This window comes from Limanda limanda, chromosome 8 (assembly GCF_963576545.1).
Source record: "Limanda limanda chromosome 8, fLimLim1.1, whole genome shotgun sequence".
Taxonomy (NCBI): domain Eukaryota; kingdom Metazoa; phylum Chordata; class Actinopteri; order Pleuronectiformes; family Pleuronectidae; genus Limanda; species Limanda limanda.
In genome coordinates, this window is record NC_083643.1 from 8,624,889 (window position 1) to 8,651,138 (window position 26,250).

The 26,250-nt window shown below is 44.7% G+C and overlaps 3 protein-coding genes across 7 annotated transcripts in view; 2 read left to right on the plus strand and 1 right to left on the minus strand.

Moving 5' to 3' along the window:
• Positions 1 to 2,419, plus strand: part of abcc8 (ATP-binding cassette, sub-family C (CFTR/MRP), member 8) — a 42,521-nt gene extending 40,102 nt beyond the window's left edge. Inside the window, 3 exon segments of the mRNA XM_061076685.1 lie at positions 501 to 634; positions 1,505 to 1,567; positions 2,282 to 2,419. Of these exon segments, the coding sequence (XP_060932668.1) occupies positions 501 to 634; positions 1,505 to 1,567; positions 2,282 to 2,419 (335 nt within the window).
• A 1,830-nt stretch (positions 2,420 to 4,249) lies between these two features.
• kcnj11 (potassium inwardly rectifying channel subfamily J member 11) lies at positions 4,250 to 5,407 on the plus strand. Its single transcript, XM_061076194.1, has one exon. It carries the CDS (start codon positions 4,250 to 4,252, stop codon positions 5,405 to 5,407), a length of 1,158 nt encoding a protein of 385 aa, XP_060932177.1.
• A 2,526-nt stretch (positions 5,408 to 7,933) lies between these two features.
• The window catches only part of mob2a (MOB kinase activator 2a), a 56,862-nt gene continuing 38,545 nt past the window's right edge, over positions 7,934 to 26,250 (minus strand). For 3 of the 5 annotated variants that reach the window (XM_061076199.1, XM_061076198.1, XM_061076197.1), the window contains exons 2-5: positions 13,659 to 13,819; positions 11,937 to 12,030; positions 8,741 to 8,865; positions 7,934 to 8,427 (exon numbers count right to left, since the gene is read on the minus strand). In XM_061076199.1, coding sequence (XP_060932182.1) covers positions 8,108 to 8,427; positions 8,741 to 8,865; positions 11,937 to 12,030; positions 13,659 to 13,819 — 700 coding nt within the window. In that variant the 3' untranslated portion in view covers positions 7,934 to 8,107. Of the gene's footprint in view, positions 8,428 to 8,740; positions 8,866 to 11,936; positions 12,031 to 13,658; positions 13,820 to 14,793; positions 14,924 to 21,315; positions 21,454 to 26,250 lie in introns of those variants that run through there. The other 2 variants (XM_061076200.1, XM_061076196.1) reach the window with 2 other exon arrangements.

Below are 26,250 nucleotides of genomic sequence, written 5' to 3' on the forward strand. Positions count from 1 at the left end.
CTCAACTCACCTGACGTGTTTCTGCCTCAGGAGACACGGAGCTGCTTTCCCTCGGCCTGTGTGACAGTGACAAATGTGTGTGTTATTGTAGTTGTGTGACATGTTGACGCTGAGCTACTCGCTGCTTTAATTTATGTTCAGGGGAGCTGCGTGTTTCATAATAGATATTGTTCTGTAATCCAGGAGTTAATGATTCATTAGTTTAGTAAGAGCGCTGCAACAACAAAGTGTTCTTTTTGCTTGGAGGCTCCTCGTTGCTGCGGCGATGATGAGACAGTTGATGTAGTTTGTGAAATTAATGAATGTCATTGTATTTTTAAGGTTTTATTATGCAACAGGAAGAAAATATAAATAATCTAGTTAAGGATGATTATGTTGTCAAGCCGGATTGATGGGGATGTTTTCCAAAAAAATATAAATATATGGAATTTCAAAGATTTATAGTGTTGTATTATATTCGATTTAAAGTATTAAAGATACGTCTGTTGTTTGTCTCTCAGATGCCATGGTGACGGAGGGAGGGGAGAACTTCAGTCAGGGTCAGAGGCAGCTGTTCTGTTTGGCCAGAGCCTTCGTCAGGAAGAGCAGCATCCTCATCATGGACGAAGCCACGGCGTCCATCGACATGGCAACGGTCAGTGTGTGCTTTGAGAGAGCTGCATCCCTGAGTCAGGAGAGGTGATGATGGAGAGAGGAGGAAACAGGTGGAGGAGAGGAAGAGGGAGGAGGTGGAGGAGAGAAAGTTTTAGCAGCTGATTTTCATCTGGAGACATGAAAACAAAAGAAAAGCAGAAAAAAAAGATTTTATAGATGGAACTATACTTGTTTTAGGCGTCTTGACCTTTATGAACTTATAAACTCTAAAAGTACAAAATTCTCTTGAACAGGAAAAGCAAAAGTTTGATGTTGTCTCATATCCATCTGCTGGTGATGATCACATGTTCGGATCGGGGTTAGTTCAATTTAGTTTGTTGATTTCAGTGTAATCCAACAACAACTTTACAAAATAAAACAATACACGTATACTTACACATTCCCACATATGAAAAGGTCAGGAAGAAAGGAAAGTTTGCCTCATGGATTTTACTTGTAACTTTTTTACATAAGAGAAAGGGAAGAGAGAAGGATTAGAGGAGGATAAAAGTCAGAGTGGGGGAGGAGGAAGAGGAAGAGGAAGTGTGTGCGTGGGGCAGAAAGAGAGAGGAACTGAAATGGAGGAACTGAAATGGAGGGAGAATACTGAGTGCAGTTTAGAGCCTGAGGGGAAACTGTGTCCGTGAATGAGAGCTTCTTACTTAAGACCCGCTGCTAAATGATGGGTCACAAAGAGGCGACGTTTCCAGTTTACATTAACGCAGCCGATCTGCCCGCGAGGAAACAGCTGGATAATTAAGCTTCAAGAGAATGAGCGACTGTTGATGTTATATATTTGACTTGTTCTTTTATTCATGAAAATAAGTGTGTTTGTGTCGCCCTCCTCCTCTCTCCCTCTCTCTCTTCACAGGAGAGCATCCTGCAGAAAGTGGTGATGACTGCATTCGCTGACCGCACAGTGGTAACTATAGCAGTGAGTATCCCCCCCCCCCCACACTGACGATGCTCTTCTTCTAAACTGGTGCAGTGAACACAGAACAGATGCTGCAGGATGAAGGTGAAAATTTAAAATAGATTAGAGACAAGGGAGGAAAGGTGAAATCAGAGGAGATGCTGGACTTCCTGGAGGAAACTGTAACCGTCCATGTTAAAAGACTCAAAGTAATGATTTTCTGTTATTTAAAGCACTACGCAACTTGTTTTACCATATCAGCTTCAAAATTAGTTTGATGGTTCGCTGACTGGAAATAAGGAGAATGTTAACACTTTCCTGAACCTTGCACCTTGCTCTTTGTAACTTTAGCGAGCGGGTACCATCTCCAGACTGATGCTCGCAGCTTCAACGGTCAGAATCAGATCCAGTAGATCATTTAAAAATGATTAGAAGTCATTAAAAACTAGTGTTCTAAACAGGGTTTGGTGGATTTGTTACAGCAGCAGCTCTTCTGGTTCAGGAAGCCGGGGATCATGGGTAATATCCAATGTTTAGTTGTGTTTCAGTTCGGTGAATTTGCTTAGTTTTTTAAATCCATCGCTTGGACACATGTGGCGGCAGGGGGCGCTGTCGCTCAGTGAAAGTGACTCAGTGTTGCTTTAAAATCTCCTTCAGGACGTTTCACTGTAGATTAGCGACCGCCGCTCTCTCTGATGTAGTAATCGTTCTCTCCTCCCGCTCTCCACCACGCAGCATCGTGTCCACACCATCCTGAATGCCGACCTGGTGATTGTGATGAAGCGGGGGATCATCCTGGAGAAGGACAAGCCCCAGGCCCTGCTGGACGCCGAGGACAGCGTCTTCGCCTCCTTTGTGCGCGCAGATAAATAGCACAACAAAAAAGAGACGAAGTGAAGGAAGACATCCAAAGTGCAATTGTCCCATGGAATATATTCCTTTAAATTTTTTATCACGTTGTATTATATTTGTAAATTCAAAAGTATGAAATCTTTGTTAATAAAATAAATTATCATTCACTTTAGTGGTTTCTCTTGGTAATGATCACAATAGTGAGTGTTTTGTGTGTGTGTGTGTGTCTGTGTGTGATGTGTAAAGCTGAGCAATATGGCCAAACACAACACCAAAATCAAACACACAAAAAAGACAGATAAATATATTGTCAAAACCGTATTAACAGGCCTAACAACCTAATTAAGCAACAAAGGAAAACTAAATAAATTTAAACAATAATTTAAATAAAAAGATAAATAAATCGTTTCTATTTTTGGTATTAAATAAAAGTTTTAATCAAGTTTTCTGCTTTTTTTAAAAGTTTGAAGTGCATAATTTATTTGCAAAACATCCTTCAAAAGTAAGGATTACGTTTATCAAAGATTCTAAGTTGATAAACATTTAAAGAATCCACGTCCATCTTTTTCCCAACAAAATGATCAAATAAAAAATGTAACATAATAAAATCTGGTTTGAGACATAATTTCATTGCTTTCCTCAAACCTCCCTCCAAAAAGTACCAGAAAATCCTGGTATCCTGAAACAAAAACGTATTTTATCCGGATCAGGTTTTAAGACTTGATGCTATTTTGCTTCAGAGTGAGAGTTTTAGTTTTAAACTCCTCTTCAGAGAATGAAAAACACTTGATAAGCAACAAAACGTTTGATAAATCCGAGGTTCATCAATTATGTCTCATATCTACTCACTGTCTTTACAAAATAGGAAATCTTTTGATGTATGTTGGTACATTTTAAATATAGTTATGCAAATTTAAGCCGAACAGTTGGAACCAGCTAAAAAACAAAAACAGAAGATTAAAATGAAGCTTCCTGGAAACTGCAGCTCACAGATCAGTGATGGTGTCAGTGGGATGAGAGGGTGCAGCTGCTGGAGTCAGGACTGATACGTGACACAGAAAGTTATGTGCATGCCAGAGAAGCCCAGTGGTCTGTAAAATAAAATCTGTCATGAAAAGAACAAGGTCGTAAAACCCAGGACTTGAATCTGTCTCATGTGAGTGAACTGCCTGTTTTAATATTCAGGCTTTAAAGCTGTTGGAGATAAAAACCAAACAGCCTCAGGGTGAGTAACAGAAAGTTCCCTTTATTTCCTAATGTATATTCACAGTGTGAGCTGCCAGCTGCACCAGTGAACTGCTTCCTAGCGTAATGGTTCCTCACTGATGATCACAGGAAGGGTATTAGCGGAGGGAGGGAGGGAGGGTCTCGCCACCAGCTCACATTACCAGGCTGAAGTCTAGTGCGCCACATGAACCTGTCTCCTCACGCAAAGGTGATAAACCTCCGCTCGGCAGCTCACCGGGATTCGACCTCCACGTTTCACATCCCGCTGCAGGTTTCCTCTTTACGCACAGGCTCCGGTGCGTCGGTGCGTAATGGCACGGTACGGTCGGTGGGTGGCTGAGTGACGGCGGCAGCTGCGGAGCTGGAAGACAACTCTTCTCATGGGACGAGGCTGTGAAGCGCCTGATCTGGAGGCAACGTGAGGAGAGCACATACCTCCAGTGCCCGGGCCACACGGAGACTCGACCGAGGAGCTGACACCGGTGAGAAAAGGCCCCGAGAGAGAGATAGAGGGAGAGAGGGAGAGAGGGAGAGAGGGCGAGGAATTCCTCTTCCAGCCTCCAGCCGGGCAGAGAGAGGATCCCTCCGAGCCACAGGGCAGAGCCACCGTAGTATGGGATAGCTATGTTGTCCAGGAAAGGACTCATTCCTGAGGATTACCTGCTGACTCGCCTGGCGGAGGGGGTCCTGCAGCCCAAGTTCACAGCCAAACCGGGGAAAGCTCGGTTCGTCGCCAAGAACGGAACCTGCAATGTGGCGCACACCAACATCCGCGAGCAGGGCCGCTTCCTGCAGGACGTCTTCACCACCCTGGTGGATCTGAAATGGCTCCACACGCTGGTGATCTTCACCATGTCCTTCCTGTGCAGCTGGCTCCTCTTCGGGATGATCTGGTGGCTGGTGGCCTTCGCGCACGGCGACCTGGACCAAAGGGGGGCCGACTTTGTGCCGTGCGTAACGGGGATCCACTCCTTCTCCTCCGCCTTCCTCTTCTCCATCGAGGTGCAGGTGACCATCGGCTTCGGCGCCCGCATGATCACGGAGGAGTGCGTGTCCGCCATCATGATCCTGATCGTGCAGAACATCGTGGGCCTGGTCATCAACGCCATCATGCTCGGCTGCATCTTCATGAAGACAGCGCAGGCGAACCGGCGCGCCGAGACCTTGATCTTCAGCAAGCACGCAGTGATCTCCGTGCGCAACAACAAGCTGTGCTTCATGATGCGCATCGGAGACCTGAGGAAGAGCATGATCATCAGCGCCACCGTGCGGATGCAGGTGGTGCGGAGAACCACCACGGAGGAGGGCGAGGTGGTGCCGCTGGACCAGATCGACATCCACATGGACAACCCGGTGGGCACCAACGGCATCTTCCTGGTGTCCCCCCTCATCATCTGCCACGTCATCGACAAGGACAGCCCCCTGTACGACATGTGCGCCGAGGACCTGCAGCACGACGACCTGGAGGTGGTGGTGGTGCTGGAGGGGGTCGTGGAGACCACCGGCATCACCACGCAGGCCCGGACCTCCTACGTGGCGGATGAGATCCTGTGGGGCCAGCGCTTCGTGCCTACGGTGGCCGCGGAGGACGGCATGTACGCGGTGGACTACTCCAAGTTCGGCAACACGGTGAAGGTGCCGACCCCCTGCTGCAGCGCCAAGAAGCTGGACTCGGCGGGGGGCATCGCCCGCTTCAAGCTGAGCGAGGGCGTCACCTTGCGGCCGTCCGTGAGAAGGCGCCATGCCTCCTCGGGCATGCGCAGGTCCGGGATGGACGTTTGACAAACTGATGACCAGTGTAAAACCAGCATTTTGTGTGAGAACCAATCAAGTATGATGACGTTTTTGTTTTTTTTCTGTGTCAAATATTCGCACATGATTTTATACTCAGGGTCTGTGATGAAGCAGATGCGACACCTGTGCATGAAGAGGATGAAGAGGACGAAGAGGAGGGCCACTTTGACGTGTCTTATATTTTTGTATGATTAAGAGTTGCCTGCATGTTTATAAGAGAAATAAAGGAGAAGTTCAATGTGGATACATTTGATTTAAGGGTTTTTAGCCTTTCCATGGTGTTTCGGACGATTTTTCAAAACCAACGTTGATATTTGAGAGGTTACAAAAATCTATTTAAATGTGTCTGTAAAGTAATAGTAAAATAAAACAATTAGAGTAATAAACTTCATTAAGTTTAACATCTGATCTAAGAAATTATTAGGGATCACCAATGACATAATATAGATCAAATAATGTTTTAAGTGATTATTCTACTATATATATATATATATAAAAAAAAAGCAATAAATAAAAACAGCCAGTTTATCTGTAACTCAGCATGGGGTGTTCCAACTCTGCTTTATTAAGTCTGAAAAAAAGTGTATATATATATTACATCAAGTGTAAGATATATTTCCTTCATTTGGGAAATGCAGTGTACATAGGTGTGATAATATCCTCAATCTACCAATATATTAGAATGATGATTACTACTTTTGTAGCACCTGTATCACATGTTTTCTTGATATTCATTAGCCAAAATACAGTACATGCCACTATATATAAATATATCCGACCCCTCATCCCTAATCATTTGTTAGATCAGATGTTAAACTGGTGGTATTAATGTGTTATCAGTAAATTCACATTTAGTTTAATATCCTCATTTTTTTTGTAATCTTTTCTTAAGTGCTGAAATCCAAGTATCATCAGCTGACTTTTCCTTTCATATTTAATGACCCCAGTGTAAAGCAGTCTTATTTTTTCTTTGTTATAAATCTGTTCTCTTTACACTAGAAGTGAGATAACTCCGATGACATCACTCAGACACCATGTGTTCTTCCTCAGACATGACACATCTCCTCCAGAGTCACACGAGTCAAAACTGCTGAGTAGTCAAAACTGTTCAGTTAAAATGTTTCTTTCTTCTGGAATCACTCACACAAAACACATTCTTACAAAAAGACGCTGAGACACGGCGGCATTTCTCTCTTTTATTAGATTATAATCCGCAGAGCTTAAAATATTAAATTGCTTTTAACTTAGTTAATAATTAAAATACATAAAAACGAGAGCCAGAACTGAAGAACCCTGCAAAAAAAAAGAATTAAAATAAATAAAAAAGGAGAATTATAAACCCATCCTCCTCCATACAGAGGCTATGTCTGACAGAACCCGCTTGCGATTCTTTGTACAGTAAAGTCCAAGCAGACTGTGCATTTTTCTATACATGTGTAATGACGTCTTTATTGTTATTATTTCTGACCTAATTCTCCTCTCATAATCTTAACAGCAAATTTAAAGGGACAGGTAAAAAAAAGATTTGTTTTAAGTTTTACACCGTGAGCACTGGTGTCTGTATAACAGCAGAGCAGCTCCACTCCCATCACTCCCACCCTCTGTGGGCCTGCAGACATGACCTCATGTCTTTGTCCTCCTGTGCTGCTGCAGTGTGTGGTAGCGGTGGTGTTTTAAGCGGCGGCTGCTGAGCGAAACGCCGGGAAACGGCTCTGACTCGGCTGCAGACGGGCACCAGTCTGTCTCTCAAAGCTTTCTCACTCTGATCAAAAATCTATCATACAATCATAATATTTTCATCTCCGTTTCCCTGTTTCTGTGGTTTTACTCTATGAGTTTGCTGCCCTCTACAGGTAGGCTCAGGGACACACGATTGTTAAGGGGGGGAGGGGGGTACACCAGGTGCTATTATGTGACTGTGGTTAAACATGATTTGTCGTACAGAGGAGTCTGGAGAACGAGGGACAGAGAAATGGAAATCAAAAACAACAAAAAAGAGAAAGAGAGCAACTTCTCTCTGGCAGCAGTGACGTATTCTCTCAGGTCCTGAGTAGGAAGCGCTTTAATCATCCCCGGCACAAACAACCCAAACAGTGATTGGCTAGTATCGCCCCATCAGGCAGTAACATGGCTCCCTACCGGCCAGCGCGGTGGCCATGGGCCCGCGGGGGGGGGCAGAGACGCCTCAGCTCCACACATCAGCACGGTACAATAGTAGGTCAAAGCAAAGCAGAGCCCCCTTCCTGTACTGTGTGTCAGGCAGAGGACAGAGGGGACGTGAAGGTTCCAACAGAGGCACCTCCCCCCCCACAACACAAAATAAAACTCGATAAAACCAAAAAAATAAAATTAAAATGAAATAAAAACCAAAAATAAAACATACACATACTTTTTTGTTCCTAGTTTAAATTGCAGAGAAGATGGGAGGGGTTTGCCCCTGGGAGGAACGCTCACGCCAATTCCTGCTGGCGTGACAAACCCCTCCCCGCCACCCCAAACTCCCCCCTCCCCGGAAACCCTCCCCCCTTCCGTGCGGCTGGTTGGTTGATGTCATAGCGAAATATAAGGGTAGTGGAAGGTCTCTTAAGTCCTGCTGGCACCGAGGAAGGGGGCCAGACTGTTTTTTTCCTTCTCTCCTCTATCTTCTATCACCCCGGGGCTGTCGTCTCACCGCCGCGCCCTCCCTGCTCATCTCTCCGTCACGTGGTTTTGTGAGGAAGGGGAGGGCGTTGAGGTCGGGCTGGAGGGGGCCGGGGCGGGCGCAGGCGGCGGGGCGGGCGCACAGAGGATTTCGGACAGGTCGTCCATGATACAGGTCTCCTTGGGGTCGACCAGGTTGAATTCCCTTACGAAAACGATGAAATGTGCATACAGAGTGTTCAAGTGGCCCTGCAGGTCCAGAGCCACCGTCTCTTTAAAGTGCGCCCAGTAGAGGTGAGCCAGCACGTGGTACAGGTACCGGCAGATCTTCTTCACCAAGGACTCAAAGGAGTTGGGGAACTCTTTGCCTGAAAAGAGAGAAACAAAAACACAAAATATTACCACCAGCTCAAAATGTATTAATCAAATGTCAGGAGTTTCATTTCAAATCATTTTGATCTGATAAATCATTTCAGTCACTGTTCAAGCAACAATTAAAAAATGTATGATGTAAATATTTGACATTTTTATTAGTCTTCTATGACATTGTGAGAAATTACAATGAGGACTTCAAGAGTCAATTGTTGGACCATCAGTTATTTACAGTATCCCAAAATATGCAGCAGGGGGCAGCAGCACCTCCCGTGTCACCCAACCGGCCTGTAAAACAGAGACACTCACCATATTTTGTAGGAAAGATTTCCTCGTCTGTGACCAGTTTCTGACAAAGACTCATTACGAAGTCGACATATTGTGGAGCAGTGCACTTCGTCTTCTTCCCCCTCTCGTCATACCAGTAGTATATTCTACAACAGAGAAAGAAAACATGTCAGTGCCTGTTGTCATTGAGTCATTACGAAATAACAAAAGACAAATTACTGAAGAGTAGGAAGTCATTACATATCTCAAGTGGTTTTTAATGAATCATGACAAATCAAAAGAAATATTTTCAAGTGAATGGTTGAAGCTAAGGCAGCAGCAGCTCAGACACGAGCAGGAGTACTTCCTGGAATAAAACAGAAAAGGGAAAGCAGATGACGTATATGAGTCATCACCTGCTTTATTTCCTCATGCAGCGGGAATAAAACCTGTTAAGACCCATTATGGCTCAGCGACACTCCATAACATCTCAGTTATTATGTGATCATGTTGTCATTTCAGTGAACCTGCTGAACCCCTGTGACTCGATGCTACAATTTCCTGATTGGGCCAAATTCCCTGCAGTCCTGGGAGTTAACAGGACGCCCACCTCCCCCTCAGTCCTCCAGCTTGAACCACCGCTGGTCAAATTTTTCCGGAGGCAGATAGATAGCTGACGCAGATAGCTGGAGTGCAGGAACAAAGCTACGGTTAACAAAAAGTCAAACGGCCGATCAGTAGACGATCAAGCAGCAGGCGGGGGGGATGAGACAGGACCGGTGAGGAGGCAACAGACTAAAGAAAGATCTCAGTGACCTGGAGATAGCTGAATATAAATGCAGGGTTTTATTAGCATGGGCGAGCGAGTCAGTGGTGCAGACGTTACGAATCCTGAGGAATGTAAAGCGTCCACAGAAGGGACCCTGGCGGAGGAAACCTACTGACCACAGCACCGGCTGCAGACTCTTACTCACACAGGATTACCCTTTGTGTTTATGTGTGGGAGAGACACTGGCTGAACTACAAACATATCTCCTTCACTCCTAAACACAGACGAGAGTTATCTACAGACATGCATATTATTATATAGTACAAATACTGCTACACAAGGTGGTGTCAGGTCTGTGATTCGCTGGAGGCCTGAGTGTGCCCCCCCCTCTCGCCCAGTGACAGATGGACATTCATCTCCTGTGATCATACACAAATCAAAAGGAACCAAACCTGCAGTCACTCCATGAGTTACAGGGTAAGCTAGCGGGCTCAGTATCATTTTGGTAAATATGAGTCTAAAATCCTTGTGACATTAGTGCAGTTCTGCCTTAATTTTAAAAAAACTCTTATTTCTGAATTTAATTTCCCTTGAGGTTTTAATTGGGTTAATTGGGTTCATGGCTGACTCAAGCGACAAGTGTTTCATCTCCTTTAGATGAAATGTTTATCTAATTTCTTCTGGATATTTTTAAATCCATTCTAAGTAGCGAGCCTGAGAGAGCTTTGTACACGAAAACACATATCTAATTATTGTCTTTTATTGCCATTCATTTTAATTTTACATTTATCTTGATGTTCTTCATCAACCTCTGTTTGTTTGATGACTTTTGCTTTTTGACACGAATCACATTTGATGTTGTTTGTGTGATCGTGAACGGGGTAAGATGCAAATGAATCGCCCTCCTTGGGATCAATAAAATCGTCTGAATCTGAAGCTTAACAAAATCCAGCTAATAAAGAGTGAAAGTGTGTTACCAACTCTACCTCTCTGTCTCTCTCTCTTTCTCACGCACACACACATCCACCCACCCATATAAAATGGGTCTAAATAGCTACCAAATGGTTCCGTTCCCTCATAGCTCATGGAAACATTTTCTTCCAAAAATAGTGCTGAGCTCTGCCTTCGGGCCGGGGCACTGTCACGGCTGTGGCTCAGTCAGGCTTTCACCACAGAGGAGGTGGGGGTGCCAGGTCCTGCCCGTGCAGGAAAGGGTGGGGTTCTGGGTAGTGGGCAGCGGAGTAAGCTACAATCGTAAATGGTGGGCCTTGTCTTAGAAACACAGCTTTGACAGTGAGTTTTAATCAAATTAAATGAATTAAACATTTCAGTCAAATCTGAGGAGACGCCTGAGGAACACTGGTCTAACTCTGTTTTTCCCCTTTATTACCACATTAACTGTGTTTTCCAAAGATCAACACACACAGTGCAAACACAAAACGTGTTAATCTGCTCTGCTGCCTCCTCTCTGCACATACCGCAGGCACAGCACCTTTGCTTCTTCCATATTTCAGGGTGTTGGTTAGTGGCAGTAGCTTAAGGTAACAGCAGTGGAAAAATCCTCTGTTGACTAAGAGGTTAACGTGTGACAAGTTTCTTTCTCTCAGCAGATAAGTCATATGTCATTTCTCAATGGTTGTGTTGTTTGGCGTGGATGTCACTGACACATCTCTTTCCACAGTGAGCATGTGGGCAAGTTTGCTTGCTTGTTGTATGTGTTAAGAGCCGTGTAGTGAGCGTTGTGGGATATCAAGTTTGTCCAGCCTCGAGTATACACTGGGGGAATGAAGGGCTCACGTATAAAAGACGGCACCGCGCCCCGAGCAAACTAGTTAGATAAACACTTACAGTTAGTCACCTCCCCTCTGTTAACGTGAACTGCCTTCCGTGTCATGTTTGTCTTCAAACTACTATAGAGGTTTTATTGATCACAGTAGCGTTTCTTTGGAGAAAAACGCAGCTACAACTTGCTCCTAAAAAAGACACTTTAATAATAATTTGTCTCATGAGTTTTCTTCTGCAGAGCCAGTTTCAGCTGTGGAACAAAGTCCAAACTCTGATGTGAATGTAATGCATCATATCCACTGGAATTGCATTTAAACCAGATTTTGTTATAATACTCAAAGTCAGGAAACAACAAAGATGTGAACCACAAAAATACAGTAATATAAGTTGCGAGCATGCAGATGCAGATATGCAGGGTTCTCTGTCCTGCAGCTCTTATGAAAATATACGGGTTGCTGCAGTGCATTAAAGCTGCATAATGCACATTCCTAGATGGACTGTGCAGATTGTACAAAGACCTAAATGAATGCAAGTGCACTCTGCGGGTTGTGTGTCGCTCGTCGCTGACCAAGGAAGACGTCCCCTGATGAATTAACCAATGGGACGCTGGATTTCTGATGAATAACCAATGGGGCCTGAGCAGGTGAGTGATGAATAAACCAAAAAGTTGCAGAGGTGACTTACGTGTTGCAGGCCGTCATGGCTTGACAGGTGTCCCCAGTGCAGAACTCTGAGATGGTGCTGTACTGCAGGTTGATAAGGTTGAAGAAAGTTGTCGCTGTAGAGAAAAGAGAGAGAGAGAGATCCCAGCATTATTCAGTGCATGTTAATATATGTTGCAATTATAATGATAGAATAAAAACCCTGTGAGAAGATATCAGTGAACCATTTGTGTCAGGTCACGTTTTATGGATGACGAGGAAACGCCTATAGTAATGCTTGCTGCCTATTTATCCGTCGCAGTGATGCATGGAACAGTCAAAGTCACATGTAATACTCCGTAAAGTCACGACATCCTTCAACGGTGTGTCTTTGCATGTGAACTTCAGAAAAAATGCAAACAGAAAAATAGGAGGTGGCTGCTGCAGTCACTTAAGACATGAACAGGTATTTGTGCCGCGGGGGAAACTCCCTCGCAACTCGTCTTACTGCAAACAAAGCATTACGCATTAGCTCAGTTAGATGTATGCCGATATGTGGGAACTTTCTGGTATGGTCACATTCTGTAAAATGTATGTGTTACTTTACTTGAAGCTTGCAGCAGCATGTCTGGGGAAACTCCTCTATTGCCCCATCCTCTTTATTATATAAATACTTTCTTACGTTGATTGGCTGCTACACCTACAGAACGTTGGGAGGTCTGAACTCCACAGGCAAAACCCTTTAAAAACATTTTACACTATATTGTTTAGGCTCCTGCGATGAGCATCTCTGAGCAGCAGCTCTGCTGGTCTGGCTCCAATTTGTGAGAACAGGCCTGTGATTTACTTGACGTCATGTTGAGGAAATAATCATATATCATATTGAAATGGTTGTGGTTCATTCCATGACTCTGATTCCTCCTAACTCCAAAGACTTAGTTTTCCTTAATGGAACAAATCCATCCACAGGACTCATCTGGTCTTTTCCGGCTAGAATATAGGCACGAGAGGCAAAGCATTCAGTGAAAGTACTGCTGGTTTACGCTTATCGCCAGAAGTAAATTAAATGACTTCAGTCATTACTGATTTGATTAAAAAATGATTAAATCAAAACATTTTCAGCCCTAGTGATTGTGTTCCAGTGAGAGGTTGACAGACGCCAGCTTATGTAACCGTCTGTTTTATAACAGCATTTCCCAAGCCTGAAATAAAAAGGAAAGTAGAAAGTTTGTTGTGTTCCATTTCCCTTAGGGCACCTGGATGGTTTGGACACGAAATCAAACCAGAGTCAGGGAGACAAAATAAAGAGCTTCGTGAAAAGGGACACCGTCGATTTACCAAACTCCAGAATGGATCCTCAGAATGGCAAATATGAGAGCTGTTCCACTGCACCCAGACAAAATATGTCAGTAATCGATGATGTTTAAAGAAGCTGTGTGTGTGTGTGTGTGTTTGTGTTATTGGAACAGGCTCAGCGTTGTGCCATGCCTGGATTTTGTTAACAGCTTGGCTCTGCAGCACCACTGGAACATCTCGCTGTCTCCAGATGACATGTGCATACCGACTTGGAAAAAAAATTCCTAACTCCTGAGGACAAGTCTAACGGTAAGATTAAGGAGTTTTAATGTCTTAAGTATGATGATAAATCCTTTGATTATTTAAAAAAAAAGGCTAAGTTACAACAACTCAGGTTACTTCAGGTTAAGTAAAAGCAGAAGTGCTGTGTGTTCATCATTCTCAACTACCACAACTGTCAGTCACTCACTGTTGCTGGCTAGCCATTCGTTGAGGTCTATCTCTCTGGGCAGCACCACCAGCTCCTTGAGGTCAAAGTCCACCACACGGATTTTCGTGAACTCTGTCTCCAAGTACTGCTTCTTCTCTTCTGCCGGAGGCTTCTTTCCATTTGGCTTCGCCTTCGACTTCCTGCAACACAGAAGATAAGAGGAAAGGTTAAGGAGATGCAAAGGACTCGACAAGGGTAACAATAAAAGAAGGGAAAAGCAAGGTTTTTGAAAAGCACCCATTGGCAACGCAAATGCCAAATTTGACCAGTTAGTTGGAACCTGTAAAGCATGAAAGACGAGCATAAGAGTTTTTCCAGACAGGCTTACATGAGGCCACTGTGAAAACATCTTGTATCCAACCAGATACTGACGGAGTGACAAGAAAATGCTGAGCCAACACTGACCGAATCAGCAAAAGATGGTTGTGCAATAAAATACTTGATGTGCAAAGAAAGTTAGTGCTCTGTTAATAGAAAAAGCTGTTTGCAGACAGAATGTTATAAATGTTTTGTGGCCTGAGGCTGAGCCCTTAACCCAGATATGTGTACACCATAGAAAACAGAATCGGCGCAAAGAAACACAGATCAAAGCAAACAAAGACTCCTCTGTTCCTGTACCTGACCCCTAAATATGACCTCTGACCTAACGCTTGGTCTATAGCTTCCAGCCAGACAGCCGTCCCCAGCGCCTTGTACTTCCACTGCTAGTTTTAGCATAGAGATGTCATATCACACTCCTCCTGCACTTCCAGGGGCTGTAACCTCCACCCCCCCAGCCCTCTGCTCCAAGTCTGTATCAGTGGAGGCAGTGCAATCTGGGGTCAACAGTCAAAGGCAAGAGGCAAATAAACACCAGACGATTGAGAGTTAGTCGGGAACAAAATATAGGCAATGTGATCGGCAGCTTTGACAAGTTAGAGCTATAAAGTCAGTCCTCGTCCTCATCTTGTAAAGACTCTATTCCCCTTCACAGATTGTCCACTACATCTTCATTTAGCTCCTTCTTCCCGCTGCTACTGTTGTTTAAGTTTGCTTAAGGACAGGGGAGTGTCAGTTTGCTCCTTGAATTTATCGTAGCTCCGCTGACCCTCCTTTCCGCTCGTCTCGCACTCACCTCCCGCCCATCTCCTGTCCTCAAGCCTCCTCTCTCCAAACACCAGCTCCAGCTCCTGGACCGAACGAAGCTGTTTTAACAGCAGCAGCCAAGAACCTTCTCATTTTCACTCGGACTTTGCAGCAAGTAACTGATGAATTTACAAAAAATAGGTTGTTTTACTGCAGGTTGACATGGAGCCAGAGATATTGGAAAGGACTAGAGAAAAGAGGGGTGAGTGGGGACAGCAGGGGGGAGAAAGGAATGAAGAGAGGAGGTAGATTGACACAGGCCCAGCTGATATCCATGGGAACTAATAAACACTTACAAAACATGACAGGACTGTGGAGCACAAGGCCTCTTGGCCAGAACAGTGCTCAAAAGCCCTCTGCAGTTTAATTCCCCTTTCCAGGAAGCGTCGCCCTGCTTTCCTCCTCGGCAAACAAGGGAAGGCGAGTCAACAGGCGGATGCACACAGAGCACACAGCTCTATACTCTGTAAATGTTTAAAGTTGCCCCCCCTCCCCTCCTTAACATGTCGGCTGTCGTCTTAATTTATCCATCAGGAGAAATGCTGCCTTTGAGCTGCTTATCGAAGTGATACAATCTGAATGAGACACTCGCAGAATCACGCTCGCAGACACACTCGACACGGCTCAGGTTCTCATTTGTTGGGTAACGACTCATTGAGGTATTTGACTCTTCCTATCTGGCAGTACCTGAGCTTGTTTAGGACTCATTTAAAAAACCAAGGACACTGCAGATTGCACTGCTGTCGAATTATTAATGACCACTTTCTGTTTCACCTCCTGTTGCTCTGCCTTCTTTATGTCCCTTGCTCATTTCCTTTCCCTCTTTCCTCCTCACGGCTGCTGGCTCACCTGTCCAAACACTCTATTGTTCAGGGTCAAAACCTCAGGCCTCTCAGCCTCATACTCCCCCTCTTCTTTATCTTTCTGCCCTTAACTATCCCCCTGGCCTGTTAGCTCCGGATTCAACTCCCTCCATGAACTCTACTCAGGCTCACTTATTAATTACGGCTTCTTTCATTTCTCCTTATCGCCGTCCGCTTCCTCTCCCCCTCCAAAAACAAACCCTCTTTCCTGCTCATGAGGGCACAGACAGATTCTTGAGGTCTGTGTAGTCGAGCGCTGTGAGCTACATGTTCCATCATGTGAAAGAGCTTTACCCGAGGAAAGCGCCTCATCCACAGACACCATCAGCTCTCACAACTTTTCAAAGGCTTCGCTAAGCACTTCAGAAAACTGTTCCGTTCCCGGGAAAGGTTCAAGTCAGTTCTTTCTCGCCCCCCTGCCCCCCGCCCACCCCTTCCTTTTGAAAACATTCTGTTGCACTGAGCCATTTCCTGCGACTCTCCCTCCCTCTGTAATTTCATAATTTTCCATAGAAATGCCTCCTCTGCTTCTCGCGAACATTTGTGTGGTAAGGGGAGGTGAAATTCTGGAGCCATTCGTTTATTTTAGGATAAAGAAAACTTCCTCTTAGCCAACACTCCTCCCCTCATACGTACATAGTCTGCCTTCACTACAACACACACACACACACACACAGATTTGTCTGTTCTTGGTAAAGTTCTCCCAGGCAAGTCTTAACCATAAAAGGCAACAGATGCTTCTTTCTCCTCACCAGATCATGGCAGGCCAGAAGGCAGGAGTGTAGGGGAAGTGAGGCCAGGGCCAGGCACATGTCTCTGGGCTGGGGGTGGGGGGGGTGGGGGGCTGCTGCCATAGCCTGTCTGGCACCAACAGGAACCAGTCCGTGGGATACAGGCTCACAATCCAGAAAACTCTGGTCAGGCTTGGTGGAATAAAACATCACATGTGCAAAACTGATGCCATTTGAACCTCTGCAGCTCACGTGGGGGCTGAGGAGCAGGAAGACACGCAGCCTGATGTTTATCTGCCATAAACATAATAAGGAAATGGGGCTGTATAGTCGGGTGACATGGAGGTCAGCGGCACTGAGTTGAGGAGTGACTTACCTGACAGCTGTTCAACCTCGTCTGTTAGCCACTCTATTGCCCCTTTCACTTTTCCTGGCAACACAACCCCCACCAACCTACTGTCAGGCCTTCTTCACTCACTACCACTCCTCTTGTACAATGCCACCAGTATCCCACTTACACACTCTGTCACACACATGTACACCTAAACACACGCAAACACACACTCTCTTTTCATGGCCAACCCAGCTGGTCCAACAACAGCTGCGTCACGAGCCTGATCCCAGCAGAGACCTCGAGAAAATCCAGAAGAAGCGAGTCTTGTCTGGTCTGAGAGAGAGTGTGTGTTTGTGCGAGCACGTGACTTCACCAAGATTTGATTTGAGTGTGTGAAAAACAGATCGTTTTGGCTTCAAACTGCAGAATACTGGATGTACACTTGGTTCTAAAATACACATGTAAAGAGGAGCAGGACCTGGTTCCAATTAATCCTGGAGTCACTCGGGGCCATATTACAGAGCTCTGCTGGAGAAGAATCTCTAAAATACGACAATTTGCTACTACTACTCTCTCCCTCATGTGCACACACTCCAATGCTTCTGCAGAGGAAATGATCAAACCAAGTTGACTGAGTTTTTCCCCATAGTTATCACCTAAACACCAAATCATGGACGGATTCCATTAATGTGGGCCTGGACTTTTTTATTGGGTCTTTCTGAGATTTGAACAAAACTCAACAGTGAAACCTCTTTAAATAAAAAAACCCCATGTAATGACTTTCCCCTTCAGGCTGCAGCTCCTGCCAAGTCACATATTGCACAAGTGGTGCCTTCTGGATCATAAAGGAATCTAACTATTGGCATATGGACGCAGTTAATACGATCTGCAAGGGTGCAAATGAAACCATCCAGCTGCTACTCATGTACGAACTGCTCTCAGTAAAGTATCTGTACAAAATGAACCGTTTAGCTGGTGCTAAATGATCCCAGATCTAAACTCAAACCAGGCAAATACGATCAAGATACAGACAGAAAGGAGCCTAATTTTTAAAGAACACTGAAAACATCCTTACACTAGAGGACATTTTCTCAATCACTCAGGAACAAGAAGAGGAAGTCCAAGGTGCAAAGATATACTCTTCTAGTCCCAACCTGTTTCCAATACAGTCCTGCTTCACTGGAAAACAGAGCCTGCGTCTTCAATAAGGATACGAGAGATAAGAAGCACCACAGACAATCAGAGGTCGTCTACTCAGGAGCCGCAGAGTAATCAAACACCGTATCCTGAACTGACTTTCAAACAAATAGCTGATAAGTTGGAAAAATAATCAATAAAATGTCAGGAAGTTGCACGCGCCACTTTAGCATTCATAAAAAAATCAATAGCAAGAGGATATCTCACAATTCCTTAGCCAGAGGACTGAGTGACTGAGGCTTTAGCTTCAGTCAGGAGGATCAGTTTTCTCCAAGGCCTGGCCTCCTGATCTATTTCAGGACTCAAATTAAATAGACGCAATGGCTCTTTCCCCCCCCAAAAAAAAACCACAGACGGAGGAGCTCAGGCAGTCTACACACACCAAAGCTAAACCACAGCAGCCATTACAGGGCTAAAAAGAGACCGAGTTAAGGATGGACTGAACCAGAGGTTCGGCTTTGCGATGCTTTAGTGCACAAAGTAAGTGCTCTGTTGAAGTTGCTCCCTATTTTTATATTTAAAGCACTAAAACACAAATACTCGTCACTGTTTAGATCGGGAGATATAAGAGGGAAAGAAAAACAAAGAACGTCCAGCTGCCACCATTTAATCAGGAGCATCACCGGGGGCTGCAGCAGAACTGTGAATCAGTAAATGGGAGTCAGAGCACGCACACAAACACACACACACCTTAACAACTGACCCTTTCCTAGGAGTTCTGGCTACCTCATCTCCTTCTCCCCTTGTCATCCTGTGCTAAACCCCATTGAGTGGCTCTCAGGGCTGCAGAGGACGTAAGGACCCCCTGCCAGCACCATAATGGAGCCTCATCAACATCACAACGCACGTGTGACGAGGACAGGAAAAACAGGAGGAGTGGGGGGATAAGGCCGAGCTACTGGTTTAACACTTGGTAAACGTAACCTGGTTGGAAGTGGGTTGGCTCCTACATGGATTTTGGTTCAAAAAAGGAAGCGATTGATGTGGATCATATGACTGAGGAGCTGAATGAGATTTCTGCCGAATGGTTACTGGATCAAATAGTAAGCGAGGCGATGTTTGTGTGTGTGTGTGTGTGTGTGTGTGTGTGTGTGTGTGTGTGTGTGTGTGTGTGTGTGTGTGTGTGTGTGTGTGTGTGTGTGTGTGTGTGTGTGTGTGTGTGTCTTGATCTATAATAGTCAAACAGCCAATGTTAGCAAAAAGCAGCTTTGGCTAAAAATAAGGGTTTAAGATTATATCCCCACTCTCAGGGGACTAGGCTGCCGATAGCTATTTCCGCTATCTTTATTTACAGTATAGTAGTCTGTCGTATTAATATCTGCTTCCAAGCTTAAGGAACTCAACCCTTCACTGAAGGAGGAAACAGTTTTAAAGTCGAGCTATAAACAGGTCTACATCGCCCCCCACGCCCCCATAAAACCCAAAACTATGCATCCTTGTTAACTTTGATGAAGTGATTTTTGTTCAGTGTTTCCTCAGGATGTAAGATTTGTGAAAATCCCCTTTTATCTCCCCCGTCAGACAAATTAAAAGGTGTATTTCCTTATAACCAGCCAATTTCTTATGTAAGATGAGATCCTGGTGAAAACAAAAATCCAGGAGCAGCAGGACTTGTCTTTACCTGTCACGGCTCTTGCAACAGACATAACAACATACAATAACACTCTCTTCTTCACATCCTGCTTACAGTCTGTTAAGAGATCCTAAGATGGTGGACATTCTCCCCCACTATCACCCCCCCACATCTTCACACACACCACCACAATAGGTTTTGAAGCATGTGCCCTTTGGGCTGCTGCCTCTTGAAAACACACCTGTCCCCAGACTTGAAAGGTAAGAGGAAACTCCGAGCAGAGCATTAACAAGACGCCCTGTCCCCTGGAGGAAGACACTCCAAAGCCGCTTTCACACAGGAACTCCAGGTAAAACTCTGGAGAATTTGCGAAAGTTTTCCCAGGCCTTTGCTTTTCACACATGCACAACACAGCGGGAGGTTTTTTGCCCGGACGTGTTCACAGCAGCATTAAGTCCAACGCGTTATTCAGGCGAGCGGTGGAGCAGCCGGGTGCAGCAGGTAGAGACAGGAAGTGACGCATCAACTCTGCTGCTGAGATCATGTGATCATGTCTACGTCAGCTCCTATCCCCACAAACTCTCTCTAGACATCTTTGTTTGTGTCTTCTATTTCACTTAGACTTCTCCAGGATTTCTATGGACTTTATACTAAGAGGCCAGAAGAAACTGCAGAGCGTCTCACTCGGTCTTGTATGCATTTCTGAATGCCGCTAGACTGCACATCTTTTTTTACATGACACAGTTAACACACTATTGCGAAATGCAGATGTATTTTCACTTGCATCATTTCCCCACGACTGGGTTTGTTGTTTGTTACCATTTGTATGACACATAAACACACTTAACACTCCTATTTGGGTCATACATTCTTAAAGCCTTACGTCTGCTCGCTCATAGCAAGGCCTTTTGATAACCGCTTAAATGGTCCTTGATCAAATGCCTGCTGATTACTATGTAAATCGCTTAAGTATGTTAAATATGATTGAATTAAAAAAGAAAGCAAATAGGGAGTCACACCCATTTTGACTTGTATTCCTAATGTTGAAATATAGCCTCTGTGTAAAGGGGTAAACCCTGAAACCAGCATGCTCTTATCTTAAACTTAAATAATCTTTAATTTCTCCTATCCCCTTCCATATATTTTTCAACTTGGGTTTTTACAGATTCATTTACAAGGGCTCACAATATCCACGATCTGAAACTTTTCTTCTGTTTCTACTAAAAAAAGCTTTTTGTTAATGTAAATCCCTTTGATTTGAAATAATGCCCTTACAGGCGTCCTGCATGATTTATTAGACCCAGGATGAGAAGTCAGTGTCACATTTCTCTTCCTCTTGTTGAGTCTTGTTACCGAAGCGCTGCAGGAAGAGGAAGGAGGAATCCGGGGGACACGTCCCCATCACCACCGGCTGCTAAATTGCTGTGACCCCGGAACCTGCGGGTCCTCAAGTGGACTCGTGTAATTACCACCGACCGAGGACGAGACAATGACTGAACCCTCGTGTGGAACCGCAGATTTGAACAAAAACCAGAGGGCTCGGAAAACCGACGGGACGTGAACGCAGCAATTTATAATTTAAGTGAGCAGAAGTTTGAAAAAACTTTTCAGATCAAACATGACATCGGAACATGAAACAAATACACAGAGGACGAAGTTTTAAGTCTATGACACATTCATAACCGTAAAACAACATAAACTCGAAATGTAAAGTTAGTGATAAACTTGTTATTGGGTATTTTTTAGTCGCATTTACAGTATACACGAAGTTTTAAGCTGATATGAGTTATCACTAAGTTACAAGAAGTTTTACCTGAGCACTTTCCCGACCGCCTGAAGAACCATTTTGCAACTTAGTCCGTTTTTGGAGTTTCTCTGAGAGTGCATGTCCGATTTATCTCCAGAGAAGGAGCAGTAATCTCCCACCATCGTTTAAAACATGAAGAAGAGACTCCACGTCCGGACGCAGCAGAGTTCCAGTGTCTCTGAACTCCGCGAGTGAGAAAAAAAAGTTTGTGGAGACTTTACCCAAGGGCCCGCCCCCATCTGACTGTCTAGGCCAATCGGAGGAGGGGCTGGGGTTGAATGGGCGGGGCGTGCCGGCGTCACAGCCTGCCCATGTGGACGTGGTTTGGGCTTTTTTCACCTCATGTGTTGTTACAATGCAGCAACAGGTGGTCGAGCGCCTGACTGTGCACGACGGTGCATTTGAAAAGGGTTTCACACTTCAGCTGCACCAGAACAAGTCACGACACACACAATCACACACACAATCACACACAGACCCACACAACTCAATGTGCAAAGGAGACAACACCAAGACACCACCAATAATCTATCAGGCCTCAAAATTGATCATGTCAATAATGTAGCAACTTAATTTGACATGAATTGAGTTTTATATATCACACTCACAGTGTATTAAAATAAAGCAAAAAACAATCATCTTAATCTATTCTCACAATGAATATGTACAGTAATTATTACAGAGTAAACTACATCTGGTAAATAAAACAAAGAGAAGCAATGATTCCTACCATGTTATTATTGAGCTCTTACGAAAAAGCAATGTCGTAAATGCTTCATATCTTACAGTTGGGCCATAAACTTATAAAACTATAAATAAAATAACGTAATAAACTAAAAATGTTAGCTTAATTTGAATGCATAAACATGCACATCATGACTGCATATCTTTTTTCTGCATTGTTAAAACGGATTAAAAAGATTTTATGTTGCCAACTGCAAACATAAAAAGGCTGCATACATCTGTGAAGTCCCGACACACACAATCACACACAGACCCACACACACAACTCAATGAGCAGGGGAGATAACACCAAGACATCACAAATAATCTATCAGCCCTCAAAATTGATCATGTCAATAATGTAGCAATTTAATTTACCATGAATTGAGTTTTTTATATCACACTCACACAAGTGTATTAAAATAAAGCACAAAAAAAACAATCTACTTAATCTATACTCACACTGAATATGTACAGTAATTATTAAACTGAGTAAACTACATCTGGTAAATAAAACAAAGAGAAGCAATGATTCCTACCATGTTATTAGCAATGTCATAAATGCTTCATATTTTACAGTTTGACCATAAACTTAAAGAACTATAAATAGAAAGAACGTAATAAACTAGATATGTTAACTTGAATTAAGTAAATTGGCATGCACATCATGACTGCATATCTTTTTGCTGCATTGTTAAAACGGATTAAAAAGATTTTATGTTGCCAACTGCAAACATAAAAGGCTGCATACGTCTGTGAAAGGCTCATATTGGCAAGTTTTTATCATCCAACCAATAAATCTGTGCAAATCTTTATTTTCAATTGTAGAAGTTGAACAAGGCATTAAAGCAAATGATTAAATTCAAAAGAGAATGAAGGCAAAACCTATATAATATCGTTCTTATTGTACTGTAAGGACTTGTAAGTCAGCCTCAGAAGCTGGCCTGTGTGTTTCAGCAGGTTTTCTACTTCGCCGCACCTTACACACGACCTGCAGTAAAGAAAAGTTTGCATAGTGTCGTTTCTTTCAGTTGTGGGAAGCGGTGCCAGGTGATGGGACCGTGGGGCGACATTCCTGCTGCTGATTCTAAACTTCACCTGCACTCCAACTATGACAGGCTGGCAGCAGTCAGGCATGTTCCAACACGAGTGTCAGAGCCGGAGAGACGGAGAGGGAATCAGACAAAGCCGGTTTCAGAGTCAATGCCAGGTTCATTAGAATATCTGGAGATCATTTGTTAACGACTCTGTGGGGCAAGTCTACACCTGGGTGAAATTCTTTGAAACAAATCAATTTGTCAAGTTTCACATCGTGGACTTGATTGAAAGCTCCAATTTGCTGTAAATTCTAATAAAATTGTCGACAGAAAGCTGAGCCAGCAACACTTGAGCTCAGAGTGAACAAGAGGAAATGAACAGTGGATGGTGGGAGTCGTGCAACTCATGAGAAGATTACAGCGGGTGTTAAAGGAGCTCGTTCCCTCGCACGTCTGCCCTCTAATCAGTGCCTCTTATTCTCTTCTTCACAGGTTTCTCCTGCCCTTCTTGTTTTGTTTTGTTTACTTTGTCTCCTCCTCTGGAACATGTCTGCTTTTCCTCTCTGCCTCCTCAGAGAAAAACTGGTGGGGCCCAGGCGATGTTGGGAAACACGGGACCACCAGATCTAAGGGGACCCGCGGAGCTACAGTATGTGCACTCGGGGTATATGGGTGGTGGGGGGTTAGCAGTCAGGAGACAGAGATAAAAGAGATTGTGAGGGTGTGTGAAGACTGTGTATGGTAGTGTGTAATTTGCGTGTGCAGAGGTATGTGTGTGGAGTCTGCACGCATGCCAGTGGAGCATGTTTACTGAGGGACCTTCTGAGGCGCCGCTTGTTTGTGTTTAAAAAGCCCCCGTGTGATCTGAGGAGACCATCTGAAGGAATCACAGGGAGAGAGGGTCCGACCGGCGCCTACTCTGCACCTTCACCCAGCGTGACCGAACGCCCTTCTGCCCACCACATGCACTGGGACTGCACACTGGACTCTGGGCTGGGTGGGTAGTGGGTGGTGGGTGGAGTCGGGCGATGCATGGGCCCCTGTGAGTGGCTCCTGCTGTGGTGGTGGTGGAGGTTGGGAGCAGAGGAGAGGGGTGGAGGCACCAGAACAGAGCACTGACTTTTCCCCCCCTCGCGCTAAATATAGCATCAGCCTGCCATAAAGAATAGAGAGTGCAACGGGAGGGGACATTAGGGGGAACGTGTAGAGTGTGAGTGTGTGTATGTGTGTGTGTGTAAGTGAGTGAGTGGACATACAATGAGTTGGCGACTCAATCAGAGACCGTCTAAGCGGGTGAGAGAATGCAGGGGAGGGGATTAAAGGACCTGTAGCCAGATAGAAATGTGTTTGATATTTTAGTGACGCATCTAAAAAGCTTATTTTGGTGTCTGGTATTAAAATACTCTCATACGGACATTGAGTTTTTACGACACTGAAAAAAGCTTGCTTGTGTACATCATATATACTGTATATAAGCTGATATACTACAGTGTAACATGGCCGATACATGTTCTCTGCCCGTGCACTCAAAAGTTGCTGAAATGGAAAACCTGTGCTCAGGGATTTTTCCATTAATTTGCGTCTAACTATTGGATCCGTGCGGCCACTGGAAATAGAAGACATCCATTCGAGATCACTGGGGCTTGGCCTGGACCCCGGCCTCTGCGCTCCCTGCTGTGTTACTGTGGACAAAGTGCTTCAATGAATCGGGCGTGAAAGTTAAAGAGCAGGTGGCGTTCACCATAAAGTGGCCTTCTCCTTGGTGGAACAGGTCATACGCAGGCACGCCTCTAGATTTACGAGCTTCACCCAAACAGAGCAGGTGGAGACAGAGACGATGCCATCCAGCCGCGCAAGTTCGACCCCTCTTACGCAACGTCTGACGCGGATGGAAACCAACGGTCGCATTCCATCGTCTGGCAGACAGAGGTTTACTCTTTCTTCCCTGCGGACGTCACAGTCACCTTCCCTAACACTGTGCAGGCAAGACATCACTCAGCCGCCACCTGCTCTCACCAAACCAGATGTTGATGCAGGGCAGAGATTACTGGCAGAACATATACCCAGCGTTTAACAGGGAGCCCAACAAAGACAGGATGTGTTCTGTGTTAAAACAGACGGAGGAATACTTAGTGTTACAGGAAGGTTTACGTAAAAAATATGGTTTATGTAAAAACACAAACCATTTTCATTAGACTGAACCACGAGTTTTTATCAGGACTGATTCAAGTATGCAAACCTCATCAAAAAACAACCACCCGGGAGATACAACCAGTAAAAGCTCAGATTTAATTAGAAAACACATCACAAGGAGGGAGCAGAAGAATAACAGGCAGTTTGTGGAAACTGTGACGTCACAGACCTTGTGACAGATGCGTTACGTATTAAATCAGATAAGTGAAGGAATAAAAGAAATCACAATAACTAAAGCAAACCGACCAGAGCGACAGATAAGACGGCGTTGGGTAAAAATTCATGCTATTCAAGCGATTAGCCCTTTGACGTTATAACGCAAGAGATAGGAAGCGTTCGATAAAGAAATGTGGTCTATTTATGTGTTAACACTCAGGAACGAGATACACTGGATTGTTAAACTACAACAGAATTGAATATTCAAACTGAGTGGGACATGTTGGCGTGTTGGCCTGCAGAGCGCTCCTCAATGCTCAGAGAGATACATCGCTGGCCCAACAGGTTGAGTCTGAAAGTCAGTCGACATTCCACCTATTTGAGACAAAGAAAACACTGATCCCAGGCCAGCAGTAGATGAGTCACAACCACAGCAGATGTGCCTCGGGGCTTGGCAACAGCTCATGCCGGAGTCAAATCTACAGCCAATCACAGCCGAGATGAAAGTGACAGACAGGTCCGGCGTCCAAACGCGTTGAAACCAAAAATGACAGCACGGACATTAAGTTGCTGTGTGGGTCCCTCGGTTGGGTGTTGCGTTCTGGGTGTGTGGGAGTGTGTAGTGTGTTTAGGTAAGGTCTTAGCCTGTGAAAACAGAGCACACGGAAGGTCTTTGGAACCAGGGGTTTTTCTACTGGCCCGGATGAAGGTCAGCAGGGCCAGGAGACACTCGGCACACTGAACCCAGCGACCTGCAATCCCGACCTCTTCAGACGGACAAAAGAGTCCCGTGTGTGCTGACACAGCGAGGAAAGAGTAAATACAACAAAAA

Bases quoted from the DNA above. Each gene is read 5' to 3' on its own strand.
- kcnj11 (XM_061076194.1), top strand. From the start codon at position 4,250: ATGTTGTCCAGGAAAGGACTCATTCCTGAGGATTACCTGCTGACTCGC.